Source organism: Parasteatoda tepidariorum, chromosome 1 (genome assembly GCF_982258835.1).
Source record: "Parasteatoda tepidariorum strain Cologne lab strain chromosome 1, Ptep-v5.0, whole genome shotgun sequence".
Classification (NCBI taxonomy): Eukaryota; Metazoa; Arthropoda; class Arachnida; order Araneae; family Theridiidae; genus Parasteatoda; species Parasteatoda tepidariorum.
Window position 1 is genome coordinate 129494317 of NC_141755.1, and position 19638 is coordinate 129513954.

The 19638-nt window shown below is 27.7% G+C and overlaps 1 protein-coding gene across 40 annotated transcripts in view; it reads left to right on the plus strand.

Annotated features, from left to right (window-relative positions):
• Nucleotides 1-18563, plus strand: part of LOC147816943 (suppressor of hairless protein-like) — a 46909-nt gene extending 28346 nt beyond the window's left edge. For 10 of the 40 annotated variants that reach the window (XM_087152744.1, XM_087152762.1, XM_087152765.1 and 7 more), the window contains 6 exons: nucleotides 584-701; nucleotides 1345-1416; nucleotides 2698-2767; nucleotides 4297-4430; nucleotides 9629-9699; nucleotides 15688-18563. In XM_087152744.1, coding sequence (XP_087008870.1) covers nucleotides 603-701; nucleotides 1345-1416; nucleotides 2698-2767; nucleotides 4297-4430; nucleotides 9629-9699; nucleotides 15688-15772 — 531 coding nt within the window. In that variant the 5' untranslated portion in view covers nucleotides 584-602 and the 3' untranslated portion in view covers nucleotides 15773-18563. Of the gene's footprint in view, nucleotides 1-571; nucleotides 702-1344; nucleotides 1417-2697; nucleotides 2768-4296; nucleotides 4431-8176; nucleotides 8285-9628; nucleotides 9700-12111; nucleotides 12274-12338; nucleotides 12376-12995; nucleotides 13905-15684 lie in introns of those variants that run through there. The other 30 variants (XM_087152838.1, XM_087152845.1, XM_087152850.1 and 27 more) reach the window with 25 other exon arrangements.
• Nucleotides 18564-19638: the final 1075 nt, after the last annotated feature.

A 19638-nucleotide genomic window follows, 5' to 3' on the forward strand; every position in this document is an offset into this window, starting at 1 on the left:
AATAATCATTGCCACAACTATCACTGTTCACTTGCAATCGAAAATTGCTCTTTATGCAAACTTGCAGTTGTAGATGCCATGATTGAGAGAAGTGGTCTTCGCCAAACTTCTAACCATCGATGTACTATTGTAAGCAGTCAATAAAAGTTTTTCCTCTACTGTTTTTCAAGTTTTTACTGTTTTTTAAGCCTCTACTGGTTTCTTGCATACAACAATGACCCCCCCCCCCCCTTCAAGAGCGTTGTACTCATTGATTAGAGGAAATCATGCTGTCTACACAAATGTGTTGCTACAAACCTTTAGTAGAAATGACAAAATAGCTCTTCTAAGCTTTGTTTTGTAATTTAAGCTGCAGATTTTCTGTCCAGTCCAGGGGCTCAACGCTTGATGGGTGTTAAATTTTATTAATTTCCCCTAGTCTCCAAATTTTATTATATTTTAAAAGTCTCCCTAAAGTTAGAAAAATGTCTGAAAAAACCCTTAGCATAAGAGATTTTTTTTTCTTATCTCATTATTTGCTTAAGAATATATGTGTGTAATGTAAACTATTAAATAATAATATTTAATTAAGAGAATGTTCTAGGTGATTCCAGAAATTACTTATGACTGGTCAGAAGGAAGTCTTTTCCGTCATTGAAAGAGAGAGAGCTGCTTATGAAATGGACACTCCAGAGGCTTGCTTTATGGAATCTGCCTTTACGGTAAGGTAAAAGTTATGCCAATAATTCAATTATTTTCAACTTATCTGATTTGTTGTTTTTAGTTTAAGTTTAATTTTTAAAATTTATACCTGTGATATTAATATTTCTTGTATTTTTTATGAACTGTAACTGTTAAAAATAATTAATGTTTGAAAAGTTAATGTATTAATGAAAATATTTGAACTGAATATTGTCTCTTGATAAAATCTCATTGAATAATATAATATTTTACTGAGTGTTCACTATCCTTATATTACTTATACATAAAATAAATTTGAAAGAGCATGGAAGCATAAAAGCATGGAGCATAAAAGCATGGATCATATTTCACTTAATGCTTAATATCTTTTTTAAGTGAATTTTGCTCTGATGTTAGTTACATACAATGTGTTCAGAGTTTAATACTAACACTGCCCAGAAAAAGTGAAATTTCATTAAACTTTTGTTTGTGTATAGGGAAGACCATTGTAAATTTTTTGATTAATTGATTTATTGAAAAATTTTACTGTTATTTATTTCACAAGTGTTCATTAAAAGAAGATAACTGTATCCCCACAACCTGTTGATAATATTTGTCAACTTTTATCACTTAAAAATTTAATTTGGTATTTAACATTCTGAAGTTTTTTTTTCTTCTTGGCAGCTACTTCATGAAAGGGATATTGCTTTAAACCAGAATGTAGATCAACTTAAGGAGCTCATTTATAGAAGCAATGTATGTGATTTTTTTAAAAAAATATATTGGAACAATGTGTTTGTCTTTTAAAAACAAAATTTTTAATTTTGTTCCTTCTTTGAATTATTTGAATATTATATTCTTGCAAACTTTATGACTTCTATAGCTATATATTACCTCGGAAACGAATTTCTTCTCTGAACCTTTCTTTTTATTATTTTCCCTTTTTTTGGTGGGCATAATTTCATAAATGCCAACTCTACTGTTTTTAACTGCCTTCCAATTTTTATTATCTCGAAAATTTTCCCCTCTTTTATTATTTATTTATATTTTTGTGAAAAAGTTTAAAAAAATCCTCTTAATTTCATCATTAATCTGTTTGCGCTCAAAAGAGAGCGCCAGTAAAACTGTCACAAGTTTCATATCAGATAACGCCTGACAGTATCTTTGCAGTTGCTCTCATTGGACAAATTCATACATTCATGCTTAGTTACATTTCTGCTGACACTGACTTAGTGAGAATATGCTCTTTGAAATAATTTCAAATTGAATGAAAGGAAGCAAAAGTTTGGACTTTTGTCTATATCTGTTTATATGCTTTTTATTATTATTAAGTAATAAAGATTGATTCATATAGAATAATTATTTTATTAATTTTGCAGGCTTTTAAAAAATACAAAAAAAAAAACCTTTTAAAATAAAAATTCTAGATTCTTTTCAAAATTTTTACTATCTTATTTGTCTATAAATTAATAATTAAATTATAGCTTCATTTTATTGATTTGAGTTTACAATGCTCGACATTCATTTCTATGATGTAAATTTTTCGGACAATTAAGCTTACATTTGTGAGTCACTTTTTTTCCCTTATAGCTGCTTGCTTTAAATAAAGCTATTTCAAGTTTTTATCTTTTTTATAGTTTTCAAATAATATAAGAATGTAATTTATGTGGAAAAATTGTTTATTGAAATTTAATACATTATATACATATACTAAATCTTTTACTTCATATTGCTATCTTAAAATGCGATTAATATGTCTAAGGTTTTAAGAATGTAAGGTTGGTGGCATGTACATATTTTAATTTTAGTGTCTCTAATTTTAAGCTTTAGATAATTTGTCTAAGGTTAAGATAATTTGTTTACATTTTGTTTAAAAATATTTTTTGCAGTTAATAATACAAAGTTCATTTAGTTCCTCAAAAACATATACGACTTAGGAAAATTAGAATTAGTTTAGGTAACTTGTTAAAATTATCTCTTTAAAAATAAAAATATTTACATTAAATTTTGTATAAGTTTCATATTATTGCATTTTAGGGTAATGTACCAGAGAGAAAACATCTTATTTCAACAAATTCAACTGAGTCTTATGAAGAATTACATGAAAGTATGCTGTTTTTACCTATCATATAGTGTTAAATATTTGTTACTGTTAATAAAAATATGTTAATGCATATGAAAGAATTAAAATTTTAATATTTCTTTCCATTTTTTCTTAGTTTCTTATAAGATGCAAGTTAATTAATTGCACGTACGAATATTAATTTCCTACTGAAAAATAAGAAAAAGTACAAGTTCTAATATGTTTCATTGTAGACATAATTAATTGATGATTGACATTCAAAGATGGTTATTTGAAGAATTTCTGGAGAAATTGTTTCAGTTGCAGCTGCGATTCAATTTTTTAGAATCCTTTAATTCAATATCGTTTTTACATGCACACATTTTTTTGATGTATCACCAGAAAGTCTAGCGGTAACAGGTTTTTGTGCAGTCCAAAAATCCAGTCATTTCATCTATTTCATGAATTGGGTAACCTCTCATTTAAGGTTTCATTTCAGATAGGAAAAATTATGAGAATATTTTGGCCTGTATTAAAATCATGCTATTCCCAGTTACAGCTTTAAAATTGTTATCTTGTGTACTTAAATTTTCAGTAGATTAAAGAAAAGTTTTCCAAACTTGCTAAATGTTTTCCAGTTGACCAGGTACTATATGTCAATAATTAAAACATGTATATGTTAATTATGAAAATTTCTATGTGTTAAAAATTAGTATAAAACAGGTTTTTTTTAAAACTTTCCGGGAAGTATTTGCTGTAAAAAAAGGTGTTAGCATTGAATATGTCATGTTTTTATTTGTTAGTAGTCTAAATGAATTAGCAAATAAAAAGCATCACCAGACATAAACCTATTGTAATCCCATTGAGAAAAATCAAAACAATCTCGTCATTCTCTGAGTTTGAAATAAATGTTATTGTGCGTAAGTTTAAAAAATGAATAAATAAAAAACTGTGGTTTTTAAATATTTGTCCTAAAATAAAAAATTGTTATGGTGAAATTTATTGTTCAGAGCAAGCTTAAATAATGAAATGACCCTATGTCTGTTATTGTACTTTATTGTCCAATTAAATAAATACAGTACTTAGCTGTGAAATGAAATTCAATGATCCATCATGAATCTCTAATTCATAGGTGAGGTTTTAACTTGTAAGTTACTGAATTGCAGTCACTCTAATTCTATTTTAGGAAGAAAAAAATATTTAAATTACTGAAAATTCCTTTAGTGTTTCAAAATGTCTGAATAGCATGGAATATGTGATGCAAGTATGAATTCTATTTCAGACTGTGAAAGAAAAGGGGTGACATTTTTCTAACGGTATTTATTTATCTATGTTTTACTGCATTATTGTACTATAAAGTTTAAATAATTTCTCTTTTATCTTCAAAGTGTGAAGAATCTTAATAAGTTTTTAAAATATATTTTCCCTTTTTTTTTCTTTCTTGTCATTCTTATTTATTTTGTTAAGCAAACCAAAGTCATTTATTGTTATGTTTATTCTACACGTAGATAGTTTGAATTTAAAGTAATCTAAAGTATTGTAACTGTTTCATTCTTTGTTTCATTTAACTTTAGCTGAAGATGGGCAACACATTTGTATTCACAACATAAATGTAAAGATGTTGTTAAAAGAATATGGCTCCTTGGAATTTGCTCCTGAGACAATTACAACTAAACTTGTTGAAGTTGAAAGAGTCACCATGACTGAAGTAAGTAATCCGCTTGTTTTAAACTTCCTTCTTCTAAGGCTTTTTCGCTGAATAAAATTTTGCACCATATTTCATGCATTCATACGGGTTCTTCGGAAAAGGTTGAGATATCTTTAACATTTGCTGTTAACCTGCAAATTCGATATTGCAGAATTCGATTTTTCTTCTGTCGTCTCAAAAGAGACTATGTCTCAGTTTAAAGGTAAGCTCTATGTTGTTTTCATATTTGAGAATAACAGTCATGAAATACTTTTTGTTAATTTTATTTGCTGCAAAAAGGATACTTTAAGAATTATTTTTAATTATATTATATAATATTAAATTATTATTAGTTAGATAGCTGAAAAAATGTGCGTCATATTTTGTTTTGTTTGCCATGATTTTAAACTTTTATGAAAGAAATATGTGTGGCACTTGAATAAATATTGTGGAGTACTTAAGGAAGTATTTTTAATTCTTTCATAAATATTGTGTAGCAATTTGAAATTTCAATTATTATTTTTATTGCAAAGAATTGTTTGAAAAACAATTTTATTGCTCCAAATCCGATATTGATTTGCTAGAAAGCAAACAGGATAATTTAATTTCTTTCATATCAGAATTTATTTAACTGATGAAAAAACTTATGCTAAGCTTTACTTCCTCTCCTAGACAACAATTAAGTAGTTTGCTTTGCATAAAAGCTACTTTCTTGTTGGTACAAGTTCTTCAGTTTAATTTGTATCTTTTGTTATGTTTTTTATTATTATTAATTAAGTATAAAATCTATGGCTTTAAAAATATTTTTTATTTTTCGCTTTCTTTATAAAGTAATAAAAAATCAATAGAATAAAACTAAAATTTAACTTTTATCAATCAAAAAAGGAAGAAGAAAAATATTTATTAATGTATTTTGTTTTTGTAGGTGTAGTGCCTTTGCTTGCTAACTTATCTCTTTTGTTTGTATTACTACAGGGTTCCCACGGTCCTTAAAATCTTTAAAAATTGCTCAATTTTTATTTTGGAAAATAAGGGCCCTTAAACGAACTTAATTTTGATACATTGTTTTTTAAAGTCCTTAAATTTTCAGCATCAGTATAGTTCATAGGAACAATTTTTTAAATCAAAAAGTCGTTTTTTTATCGCTTAGAATTAAACCAACAATCAAGGGTAAAGCATTTTAGAGAGACAAAAAGGAATATGTGTGTGGGGGGGGGCTACAAGCAAGGGGAAGAAAGCATGTCCTTTCTTTAATATATTGGTTTATTCATTAATATATTCTGCCATTTGCCTAGAATGATACTCTGTAAGGAGAGTGAAGAATTCTGAATGAAAAGAATAGTGTGGACAAGGGGGATTCTGCTCGTGGCAGAGATATTGCTTTTTTGGGGTGGGGAGGGCAATTTTAAGATATCTAAGTTGAAGACCCACACTAGCCTTCAAAATTAGCTTTTATTTTTTCGTTACATGTTATTAATTATGAAAATAATTGTTATTTCCTTTTTTTTTGTTATGAGAATGCACCAAATTATTTATCTTTACCCCTTTACTATATGTGTGTTCAAATACTTCTCTAAACAAGACTGTTTGTTTTTTGTAATAATTTTTTTTAACTATCTACTCTTATTTGCATTATTTTCATCAAATTGGCATGTCAATTCCATTCCTCTTTAAAATATTTAAGTTTACTTGGTTTGACCCTAAATATCATGTTTTTAAATGTATTGTATATAAAAAGTAACTATGCTATTTGTTTAATTAAGTTTTTATCTTTTTTTTAATTTGCATTTAAAAATTATTTAATTTTTTTTAATCATTTCATTATTAAAATACTGTGCTTGGTAACCAGTTTTAATAAAAATTTATTAGGAGCCATTCAGTACCCATACAGCAAATTTCATCTTAAAGACATCCCAAAACATTCCGAATGCTCCTGGAATTTACATTTGTAATATAAATTTATTAAAGTTTCTTAATTTGCTTAATTCTTTGCATATTTCTATAAATTCAGTATGATCAAAATTAATCCTGTTTATGTTTTGTTGGATATATTATTGCAAATAACATTTATTTAAATTTTAAGAAAAATACACTCGATAATCTTAAATAATAGTTAAATTAATAAGAATTTTGAATTACCTTTTACAGAATTAAATAAAGTAATTGTTAATTTAAAAAATAGTATGAGCCACTCAATATTAAATTTATTTAAATTGCTTTTGCTTGCGATGACGTCCTTATCTTCTTCAGATAGAAAGTCTATGTATTTAAGTTCCAAGTATGCGCAAAACAGTCAATAAAAGCATTGCCGCTTGAAAATAGGTTACTGTATCATCTGAAAGTGTTGCATTCTGTAATGAGAATGGAAGACACTTCTAATAAGCCAATAAGATATCTGGCAACAGTAACCCCATCCATTATAAAACTTGAAGAGGCATCTTTGTTACGTGGGAAACCAGAAGGTTATTCTTCTGACTCAAATGAATATGCACCAATTGATGTGTTTTGGAAAAACTATTTTGTGAAGAAAGATAATATAGATTGGGAAATATCAAATATCCTCTTTTAACAAAGCTTTTTAATGCTCTTTTGTGCATACCACATGTTGATGTTGAAAGAGGTTTTAGTGTGAACAAAAAGCTACTTGACAATGGGGCAAGTTTACATTCGCATAGTGTTAATGGTTTGAGACAAGTTGTGTCACATATTAGCAAAATAGGGGGTTTAAATAAGTTTAAAGTTGATAATGATATGATTAAAGTGGCGCTTGCAGCATTTAAAAATTATTCTGCTCGATTAGAGGTTGAGAAAAAAGAATGTGAAGACACTGAAACTGAGGAAAGTAGATTGAAAGCTGCTGAAATTGATTTGCAAAAAAAAGTTGAAGGCTTCTCATGATCTCTTAGCCACAGCTGAAAAAAAGCATGAAAGATGGGTTTAAATAATAAAGACATGTTGATTATAGAAATCCTATTATCTGAGACTAAGTCAAGAATAGTAGAATATTTAACAGCATTGGAAGATAGCAAAAAGAAACTTAATTTGTTAATGCAGGGACCTTCAAAAAAAGTGTAAAAAATAACATATGTCATTAATGAGCAAAATTAAAAATTCTTGTTATTAAATTCTTATTTTAATTCTTTTAATTAAATATGCCCCAAATCTTTGTTTCACTGCTCCAAAATTGCTTTTTTGTTGTTCCAAAGGTGCTCCAAAACCATGTTTTGCCACTTGCACTACTGATTTCGGCTTACCGTTGTTCCATAGCGTATGGAAGCGCCAATCATTTTACCTGTTTGATTAAATATTTGCAGGCACGCATGTGTTTATACTGAACTGGGTTCTGTGGGAATTATTCTTGCACTCTCATTTTCAACTCTGCTGCATTTTGCAAGAGATTCTCAATGTCAGGCTTCATTTTCCACCCTCTGAAATCGAACCGAAAAATCTCCATCTCTTTATGGTGGCTAATGTAATAAAAAAAAATAGGTTTTTTTTTTTGTCAGGAATTTAATCATAATCATGCAAAGTCTTTGAAAATTATTTAGCATTATGTTAATGCTAAAAATAAAAATATTTTTAATGTAAATGTAAAAATATTTTAAATATTTAAAAATGCTTAAAAATATTTTTTGAGAGCTTAAAAGGTGCTTATTTTTTGTTGTTTACACTCACACATAAGACATCTTGTATGGATTAGCAGTTCCATTTTGTTGATGTTTATTAATTTTCTTTTCCTATTTTAAAATTATCAATATTTTTTTTAGACTTTAAAAGCCCTTAACTGTGCAAGAGAGTGTTTCTTCCTCTGAAGATGGGAGTAAAAGGGATTTCCTCTCTGTTTCATGCATTGGGAAAAATTCTTTCCTCCAAGCGTAAGTTTAGTTCATTTCATGTGGGATTCACTATTTATTGTGCTAAATAACTTAGAGTTTATTTTGCTTAGGTGACCCCTCAAAGAAGTCAAATCACAATGTACTTCCTACTCATCTGAAAATGTTTGAAAAGGATCGTCTAATCCTGATGTAAACAATTTAGAAATAAATACTGCATTTATTCAAATCTAAACTGCTGTCAAGCCACACTCCAAGTTCTCAACACGTTTTGTTCCACATAAAAAATTGTGTAATCCAGCAAACCGAAGACTCTCCATGTAGTAAATGGTGACTGGTGCATGTTTAATCTGCCGGGTCACAACATCCTCCATGTCCCCATAACATTTTATGCCTCTGGGAGTACTGGATAGGAGATTGATCATTCTCTGGTTTAGGTCAAAATTATAATCTGTGAATGAATGAAAGATTATAGGAATGGATCCGCTTTAAATAGATGTGACGTATGGGTGTGGCAGAAGTCGAATTCTTGGGCATAGATGGCGCCAATGGAAACATAAACAAGAAAAATCTCACCTTGGTGCCTTAATAGACAGCTGCAATAACAAAATATAATTTTTTTTTTAAATTTTTTAAATGAGGACTATTAAGAAATGAATAATTCATTTGTTTTGCCAGCATTAAAAACTTTCAATACGTATATGAATCTTTAATTGCTCAAACTGTCAGAATTGTATTCTGAAAATGATTTGTCATCTCCCACTGTGACATCTGATTTCAAACTTGTGCTAGTATTTTTTTACACGATGTCATCTTTTGTGATATACAATGCATTTGTTATGTGAGGTTTTTGTAAAAACAATGTATTATAGTCTAATTGGATACTTTTTCCACCCAACAGATATCCATTCTGAATTTTTGACTTGTAAATTCTAAGCTTCTGTCGAATATATAGGTACTTAACTATGAAGTAGAAAGTTGATATGGTGACCGTATTGTCTAAATGAAATTGCTCTTCTGAACATGAAGTCGCTGCAGTGTAAATACACAGAATTACAGCAACTCTTAAATGCGGAACTTATTTTGACAAAAATATCATTCTTCTATCTACTTTATTCTGCATTTTTAATTTCTCTTCTAAGTATGCTGTTTATTAAAATACAATTCCACAAAATATCATATGCTCAGAAAGCTCTTAAATCTAAACAATCATAAAATCAAAAAGAATACAAATACCACATCTTTAATCGCCAAAATAAACTATTTATTACTTAACAAAAAGATTGAGTTCAAATTGTTGGCAGGTATGCAATGCAGACTCTGTTTAATAATTATCGCTTTAATTCATTTACTGATGTTTTCTAATCTTGTATTGTATTATTTTAGGAATTGTTTGATAAGACATCTGAAGATTTTACTTTGTTTTTGCAAGATATTCCCAAAGCAAAGCTGATTACGTGAGTGCTCTATCACTTTTTTTTTTAAAACTGCTAATAATTTAACTAAAACTTTGAGAAATAGTTTTCTCTGGTTTATGTATCTTTTAGTCCACAAATTTGAAGAACCCCCAAAATTATTGTCTTCTTAAAACCGAACACTCTGTTTTTATATTTACATTTGCTCAAACCCATTAGCTTTTCCAAACTTTCCTCTATCAAGCGTTACTCAATTACCCTGTGGCAGAATCGTGGTGACATTGTCACAGAACGTTACAGAGCTCTTGCAGAATGAGTTTTCTTTTGAAAAAAAAATTCCTTTTCTTTTCTACAACAATTTACATGTAATAATTGAATCCTGCATTTATATAATCACTTTTTGACTTGCTTAATATATGCTGGTAGTATTGTAATTCAATGTGTCGGTGTGTAAATAATGTTTTGTTTGTATTTTCAGCAGATGTTGATATTGATTTTCACTTGGATTTTAAATATTCCTATATATTTCAATATGGAAAATTCGAATTGTGCGTTAGAGTATTTATTTTTTAAGGCAATAATTCTATCAAATATTTGGCAGTTATTACTATTAATTTCACCATGATTTTTAAATCTGATATTTTTCATACAATATTTATTACAACAGCCTGATCTTGAAATGAAGCATGCATTTGAGGAGTCCGATTTGCGTGATTTCGTGACTGATCTTTTTTTTGCAATTATACTTTTACGGATTTTATGATTTCTAATTGTTTTTTTTTGTTTTTTGTTATGATGATTATTTACAGAATGCGAAGAAGGAAATAAGTCAACCCCCCCCCCCAACAAAATGCGAGAATATAACCCATAATATTAGAATGAATAATTATTCCATGTTCAATTAAAAATTTATATAGTTTTTTTTAAATATAGTTATCTAGTTTTTTTTTAAGCACAGCTCTTTCATTTTAAATTAGTAACGTATATGTTTGTTATTATTAAAAGTATCTTGCAGAAAGATATTAGTGCTTGAGAGTTCTGTCACAGATTGCTCGAAAAAGTTCTGCCACGCGGGCTCAATTAGAAAGTAATGCAAAGTTTTCAATACCCGAGGACTCTATGATTGCGGAGTTTTTTTAATGTTGTATGTTCATTAAAAAAGCAGAAGTTTTCTTTTTAAATTCTTGTTTCTTAATAAATTTGTTTCATGCAAAAGGCTTTATTGGGACATTAAAAAAAATTTCTGGGACACAAGTCATGAGACACTTGATTTATTTGCAATACTCCGCTCTCTCGTTTTGGAATCACTTGTTTCAGTTGAATTTTTTTTCCTGTTCCGTGCAATTTAGTTAAGCAAAATCTCTTGGCAGTATAATTAGGAGTTTTTGAAGTCACATATTCATAAGTCTGAAGATATGCATTATATTTTTCTTTCTTTCTAAAAATTTTCAAATTAGTTTTAGAGCTATTAAATTAAATTTAATCTTTTATTTCTAAAGAAAACTGATCATGTAAAAATTATTATTTCTTGCAACCTTGTACTCTTTTGTCTGAAGATAAAATGATCTTTGCCTTTTTTTAAAAAATTCAGAATATTTTAAGAACAACTTATCTTAATATTTCATTTTTTGGGGGGTCTCGATTAAACATTTTTTTATCATAATTTTGTAGTGAGCCACGTTTAGCAACTAAGTACTGATTCAAATATCTTAAAAAGTCTCAAGCAATTTTCTAAGTAATTTTTGTATTTTTTAAATTCGCAAATTTCATTTCGTAGTCTCGGCTATTATTGCCAGTGTCATTTTTAATAAATCTTGTTGTATCTTACAAAATGAAACTTGTGGAAAAATCCTTATCATTTTTAGCTTTCTTTTAAAAAGTACAAAAATTGCTTGAAATTTTTTAAGATATTGAAATCAGATGTTTTTCATTAGTTGCCAAATACAATTCATTAGAAAAATATGAAAAAGATTTTTTTTTAAATTTTCTGTACGTGCGCAATATAAACAAACTACTTTAAATGCTCATATCTTGAGCTTATTGAATTATTTTAAATCAATATTTTTGTAAATAGTTTTAAATTTCTCTAAAAATTTGTTTAATTGTACTGAATATTTTTAAAGTTATAGCAAAAAAACATAAGACAAAGAAATTTGTTTTGTATAATCTCCATAAATATTTAAGCTAGGCTTATAAAATTTTATGCTGTTATTACAAACCGCTACCAAAATAAGCAATAAAAGCTTCTTAATTGATTTTCTTGCATAGGTGTATAAAAATACTTTTTTTTTAAAATTTATTATCAGTTTCTTAAAATTCTGAAAGCTTTAAACTTTGTTGCAAACTATAAAAAATCTGATGAACTAAAAACTGCTTAAATTACTAAATAATACTCTAAGTATTTCTTGAGAAAATTTAAAAAATATTGTAAGGTAATGTATATATATCTTTCAGAGTCATGACACAATGAACGATTGTATGGTGTCTTTGGCATCTAGATGTCTGATGTTCAAGTTGTCCTCTGTGAATAATAGGAGATGGAGACCTGCACAAACCTCAGTTTTATGAAAATTTATCAAAGGTATAAATGAAGATTCTTTGCAAAATTAATATCATGTAACTTTATATTTGCTTTCATTTTTTAAATTTTCTTTCTTTTTTTTCTTTTTATCTTACACCAGTGGTGGTAGCAAAAATCTCTGAAATATGCTTTTAGTGGTGAGACTTTATTTTAATAATTACTTTGTACTTTTTTATAAAAAAAAGGCAAAATTTTAAACCTAAATTGCTTTCAAAGGTATTACCACTTAATAAAAAATATCTTAACTTCTCTGTACTTATGTGAGTGGTTGAAGGTTAATTGTAGTTTCGTAAAATGAATTTTGTTATCTTTCTTTTGGTAATAATACAGTCAATGCTTTCTTGCTGTCTAAATTATTATGTTGTTAGTTTTGAAAAATAATACAACTGAAAACATTCATTTCTCTCGAAATAGTTTTTTTCTTGGAAAAAAATTATATTTTTATTTTTTCTATTAATAAAACAGACAATATGTTACAGTGCCTCAATTTGAAAACGAACTAAAACAAATTCCAAAAGCTACTAATTCTTGCATGCTTTATAATTGGTATAAAATTTGTATGGGCATAAATAACATTATTTTTTATAAAGTTTCATTCTGCTCTTTTAAAATAACCTAACAGTTACTATATATCATAATTCTGCGAGGAAATATTTCTAGGTTTTCATTATTAAGAATTATGATCTATATATATATATTTTTTTTTTTTTGAGGAATTTTGTGTTTTGATTATTTTTTATTTATTATTTTTTCCCAGTTTGAAGGACTAGATACATCTGTCTTTACACTCTCAAGAAAATGTTTTATAAGTATTGAAAATGATATCTTCTCAAGCAGCATTCCTCTATTTTGTGTTAAGAAGGAAATTGTGCGCATCATTACAAAGGTTGGTTAGTCCAGGAGTTTTCTTGTCTTCAGGATTTGGTTCAAAATGTACAAGGAAACATAGTAAAGCATTGATGGTTGTAAACCTGAAATTGACTTGACTGTTCAATACTGGTTATAAAATAAAATATAAAGTTGTGCTAAAGATAAATATGTTGAGATAATGCTATCTTTAATGAGAGAAGAGGATTGTACCATTCTTTTACTCAGTACTGTACAGGTCTCAGAATCGTAACTCTTAACACTAAATTTTTCAGCAACTGATTATTTGGAGATATAAAAGTGATAAAAATTATGGTTTTTGAAACAAATCTAAAATAACTTTTTTTTTACTCCTTGGAACCATTTTGAAAGCAATACAGAAGAGTATAGACCGTGTAGGAGAACAAAAGAACTTAAACAGAAATGCTGTGAGAAAATATTTTTAGTGATTTAAATGCAGTTGTCAAAAAAGGCAATATGTTTTAGTTCTAATTTAGCCAAAAATTAGAACGTTAATTTCAAATATTCGATGAAATTTTATATTTTTTGCAATGAAATGTAAAATTTAAGTGTCATATATTTTTTAATTTTGTATATTTGCCAAGGTATTGATTTTTTTTTTCTAAATATATACCTAAATAAATTTTTCTATACATATATAGAATTAAGTAATATGTGCATTGCAGAATTCCACTATTTGTGAACGCTAACTTGTATTGAAATCCTTGTTGTTGTACAGTTATACTGTATTGTTTTTATGCAAATTAAATAAATGCAAAGCATTTTGCTCTTTCATAAATTACGCATCTTTCTTTCTAAGAAAACAAATATTATTATCTTTATTTCAACGCGCATCCTCACTCAAGAAAAGACTTTCTGATCTTTTTCTCTAGAGTTACATTATTCATGCCTGACAAGTCTCCTGTTTTTTTAACCGAAACTCCTGTATTTTACGACTATCTCCTGTTTACCTGCATATTCTCAAATTTTTCCGTATTTGTTGAAGAAATTTTTAAAAAAATATGGAAATAAAAGATTTTTTGATGGCAAAAATACTTCTTATTCCTCAACAGATAGTACTAATGCCGGTGCTACAGTATAATGATTGTGAATAGTTTAAGTAAAAATATCTTCAGTGGTTGACAGATCATAGGGTAGAGTCCCCTTGCCGTCAAACCGTGGCAGTGTTTTGTGGTTTTCCTCTCCATGTAACGCAAATGCGGGTTAGTTCCATCAAAAAGTTCTCCACAAAGACAAATTTCTCCCAATACTTGATCCAGGAGTTCCTTTGTTATATGTGTTATGGTTCAAAATTATAATTCTACGGAGTTAAACGTTAGTAGTCGTAAACCAAAAAAATTGGGTCGACTGTTAGACGACAATTATAAATTAAAATAGTTTGAAGTAATTATTAATAATGCTTTAAAAAAGGCTTTTTTAGATTAAAATTTATACACATATTTTTTACCTCGCTAAATGTAACTGCTTTCATTTTATCCAATTTGAAATTTCTCTTTTTGACTTTGGTTATGCATGATGTAAAACTTTACTAGTAGCCTAAAAAATTTCGCTAGTAAAATCTCAATGATTTCATTTCTCCAATGCTGGCAAGTATGATTATTTCTAATGTAACTTGGTGATTGTTTCATTCACCAAATGTTAGCTAGTTTAGAAAGCTGCATTTTGTTCTTGATACTTAAGAACTATTTTAAATCAATGCTAAATGCTTTATTGCAAACTGTTTTATGCAATGTATTCCTTCATTTAAAAACTCTGATTGGTTATTACTTTTGTATTTTTGATGCTGGCTCTGTACAACTTATATACCAAGCAGCAGAATTTACAGAGTTAATCTGAAGCGCAATCTTCATATTCTTTTATTCAAGAATTCCATTTCTTCATATTCCAAAAATTAGGCATAGTCTAACATATATCAAGCGAAAATTGTACATCAATTAAAAAATGTAGCACTAAGTCATATTTTATGTAAATTTCTGAAATTCTGTAAATAAATAAATAAAAATTTCTTAATTTTTTAAAATTTTATTTAATTTGATATCTTTAAAAGAATTAACGAAAAGTAATTAAAATTTTCAACATAGTTTTCTGTCTGCTGATTTTAATATTAAAAAAAAATCTGTGTTTGCTTTAAGAAAATCTTCAGATATGCTTAGAAAATAACTCCTACTCTGACTGCAAATAATTTCATCACTCCCTCCAAAAATATTACTCTTTTTACTCTTTTTTAATTTTGTAACATAAATTTGAAGCAGCATTAAAGTGCAAGGTATATTGAATTATCAGAAAATTTTATTTGACTTTGGTTTATACTAATGACTTTTTTATACTTTGTAGTATTCTGTCAATTCAGTTTTTTAAATTTAATGAGATACAAACATATGTTTAAGGATGTTTTTTTTTAATTGAAAATTATTCTATATCTTTTTAAAAGGTAGGGAAAACTCATTTCCGTATCTTTCGATCTTTATTTTCACCATTATTGATGCTCATTTTCATCATTATTGATTTCTTACTTTTATTCTTGTAAAATTTTAAATTTTTAACTATTTCTTTTGAAGCAGAAGAGAGCGAGTATCACAATTGATGAATGAAACAATGCAAACAAGTCGGATGTCAAGATATTGCTTGATGAAGAGATTGTTATAGAAGAATACGACTTTTGAACACAGATTGTTTATTGTGAAATATTTCTATAATGAAGATATTTATTAAATTTTTGATTTCTTTTTAACTTGAATTAAAGTCACTTTATATTAATGACTAAGTGTTAATTTAATTGCAAATGAGAGATAATTTTTTTTTAACATTTAATCTAATTGCAGTTTGTTTATATGAGTGTTATGCAGTGCTCATTTTAATTAATCCTTTTAAGTAAAGAAATACAGTATTTTTATTGTAAGAAAAAGAATACAAAAGTGATGATTTGTGTCTGGATTTAAAAAAAAAGAGGATTTTATACCGTGGAGGTTGAAATTTTTGGATGTCGTAAACTGGTTTTTGACAGTATCACTTGAGATTTTCTTCCAAAGCTGTCTTAAAGCCCATAATACTGTAAATAATCAAAATATTTTCTGAATGGATTTCTTGTTAATAAAAAAATAAATATTGTTTCATCTTAGTTTTAAATATTCGTTTAAAAACAACGTTGAATTTTTTAAGAATACATTTATAAATGTACGTTGATACAGATAAATATTTCTATAAACACTGATAATCTAAACTTGACTATTACTAAACTTGAGAGCTTATAATAATTTTACTAATATATTATAGGCTCTAACTATCATAAGAAAATATTACTAAAACTCGAGAGCTTATAATAGTTTTGAATAATTAAAAAATAGCAGCTACTTTTTACTGTGCCTCAAAGGAAAAAATCTCTACTGCGCACCTGGAAAGTCATGAGAAATCATGGAAAGTCATAGATTTCGGTAATGAACAAAATTAGTCATAAAATCTTATGATTTTAACTATTTAAAAAAAAAACATGATACGTCATGGATTTAGGTCGCCGAAAAATTTAATTTTTAAAATAGAATTTTCCCAATTTCACAGTGTTCCAATAAAACGAATATCTAAATTTGTAACAAAATTCCTACTCACAGTCATATTTTATTAAAATATAAAATGTTTTTAACCTGTTCTTTAAAAAGTATAGTGTTCTTTCAAAAAATGAAGGAAAGAACGTCATTTCTAGAGTGAATTAATTAACTTTTAAACTTATGTGATTTCAGAATTTTTTATTTATTTATTTTTTTTTATTTTATCAATTTAAAATTCTAGTTTAAGCTTTTTAGATAACACTTTTAAGAAGAAATAAAACAACTTTAAATAACAACATATATCTGACTGTATTTAGTTATTTGCTTTTGTATTTTTTTTTTCCAGCTATTTTATTGCTGCAACTCTTTCTTTGCTCTGTTTTTTAAGCTTAAAATCTATTAATATGAAAATGCAGAGTATAACAGTTTTAGTTATACCTATCATTTCAATTAATGTTATTACAATGCTTTTTCAAATTTATGGTTGTGTTTTTGTCGGCGAAAATTGTAACTTCAATTGTAAGTAAAGAAAAATTCTTGGAAAGTCATGGATTTGAAAATCTAAAATGTAGCAGATACCCTGTATTTAAAAAAAAATTTCTGTCTGTTATACCTTTTGCCTTTGTTTTAACTGTAGAGAGTCCCAGTGGCTCAGTGGTAAAGTTGCACTCTTATTCTTAGGTCCAGAGTTCTTGCTTCGGACCAGGCAAGGTTGACACAGCCTTTCATCCATTCAGTGGGTCAATAAAATGGCAGGGAGAACACGAAAAACCTAAAATTTTCAGGGAATTTTATTTTGACTCTAATTGTCAGGGAAAGTTGTAATTTTTTACAAAATGCCTGGAAAAATTCTTCACTATACCTGGTAATAGATCAGTCTTAGAATTGTCAGTAACAGTAATCAGTTATCGAGATTCGAGTTAATTATAGCATCTAGTAGAGTCATTTTATAAAGTATGTCTATATTAAAAGGACTATATTAAAGTATGTCTAAACTGGAATTCCTTTTTTAGAGAAACTTTTCTATATTTCCATTCTCATTCTGTTATATGTTTTTGCTCACATAATCTAATATTTGACATTACAAATAAATAAAAAATTTAAAATTTTCGGATGAAAAATTGCATAGTATGATAAAATATGGTTTGGATTTCCATTGAAATTTACTTAGCATACCTGGAAAAGTCAGGGAATTTTTTCTCTTCAGAAATTGAGTGGGAGGCCTGCTGCAAAATAGGTTTAATTATGTTCAAAAAATAGAAAAAAATCACAAGGTAGTATCATTTATGTTAAAAAATAAAAAGTTTTTACTCGCAATAATTAGTTTTTTTCCCCCTCTCTTAAAAAGTTTTTTACTGGTAGACCACAGTTTTTATGTAAACTTTTTAGTTAAATAATTCTGATATCTATTACAGTTATTTGGTGCAAAAATTTAACATTTTAGCCAAACTTGCATGTTTTATTCCTCTTCCAATGATATTGTTTTGGTCACAAAATCTAGTATTTGGCACTACAAATAAAAAGTAAAATCATTTCTGATGAAAAATTTTCACTGATTTTTTATTTTTCAATGAATTTTTCCTGAAATACCTGGAAAAGTCAGGGAATTTTTTTCCTTCTGAAATTGAGTGGGAACCTTGAATGAGTACCAAACATTGGGGATTTCCACACTTGGTTGATCACCCAATATTTGCTCTGGCACTCCAGAGCCTAGAGTCACAAAAACTTGTATGGGCTCAGTAGGCTTTAACCCTTCATAGGCTGCTGCATGTGTAGAATTTAAAATAAAAAACTTTTTATCGCAAGTGTTCAAATGAACTCAAATGTTTTGTACTATGTACATTTTGTGTTTTGTACATTTGCTAATAGTTTAAATAAAGAATTTTTAATTTGGCTTTACAAGTTATCTTTTTTCATTTTTTTAATATTACTTTAAAATTGTGAAAATAACATTTTCCTTGCTACATTCATCAAGAAAATAAGCAGAATGAATAATGAAAGGATAAAAATAAATGAATCATGCCAAGAGATTTATTTGAAAATTAGCACCAAGCATTGTTCTTCACTGCATTATAGTTCAAGTGTAAGAGCAAAGCATTCTTACAACAGCCCATTGTATGCCAAGAGGGTGATGAAGGTTAGGGCTCCGCAATCTCATGACAAACATAGACCTGTCAACTTCTCTGGCTTTTAGTCAGAGATTTTTCTTAAATATTTATAGGGGTAACAGAATTTCTGTTTCAACATTTGGATTAAAAAGATTTTGACCAACACTTTATGTGAATAGTTACAAGGTATATATATATATAACATAATAAATAAATACAAAAAGAAGAAAAACAATAAGTTTTATTTGATTCGCTTAAGCTGCAAGTAAATAGAACTCTTAAAATAAGTTCTGAATCTGGAGAAAAAATGAAAAAAAATTACAGAACAATGAAAAGAGGGGAAAAAATAATAATAAAAATCTGAAGGAAAAAAATTAAGAAAAATCCGGAAAATGAAAGATATAATCTTTTCATCAGCTCACACGATTATGTCTGCAAAAAGGAGTGCTTTCTAATATTGTATAAATATAGCCAAAGCAAAATATATCAATACAATAGTGTGAATCATATATATTTTTTTTCTCCAGAATTTTATTATTATCTTTTTCCCTATTTTCATTGACCTGTAATTTTTCACAGTGTATTAAAGGTAAGTAAAGTGTGCCGCGACAAAATTACTGGTTTAGAGTCTTAAGCCTGATGATCAGCTTGCTTCATTCTTTGCGTTGCTCTGATTGCAGTTAGTTTTTATCAATATATTTCCATATCAGGGAACCTATATATAGCAGGGCTCGAAAAAACTCAAAAATTTTTCCCGTCCCCGAGGACGGCTTGTCCAACAATGTACCCGTCCTCCTTTGAAACTAACCCGTCGCTTCTAAATAAATAAAAATATAATTTTCTCTTATTTATTACAAACATT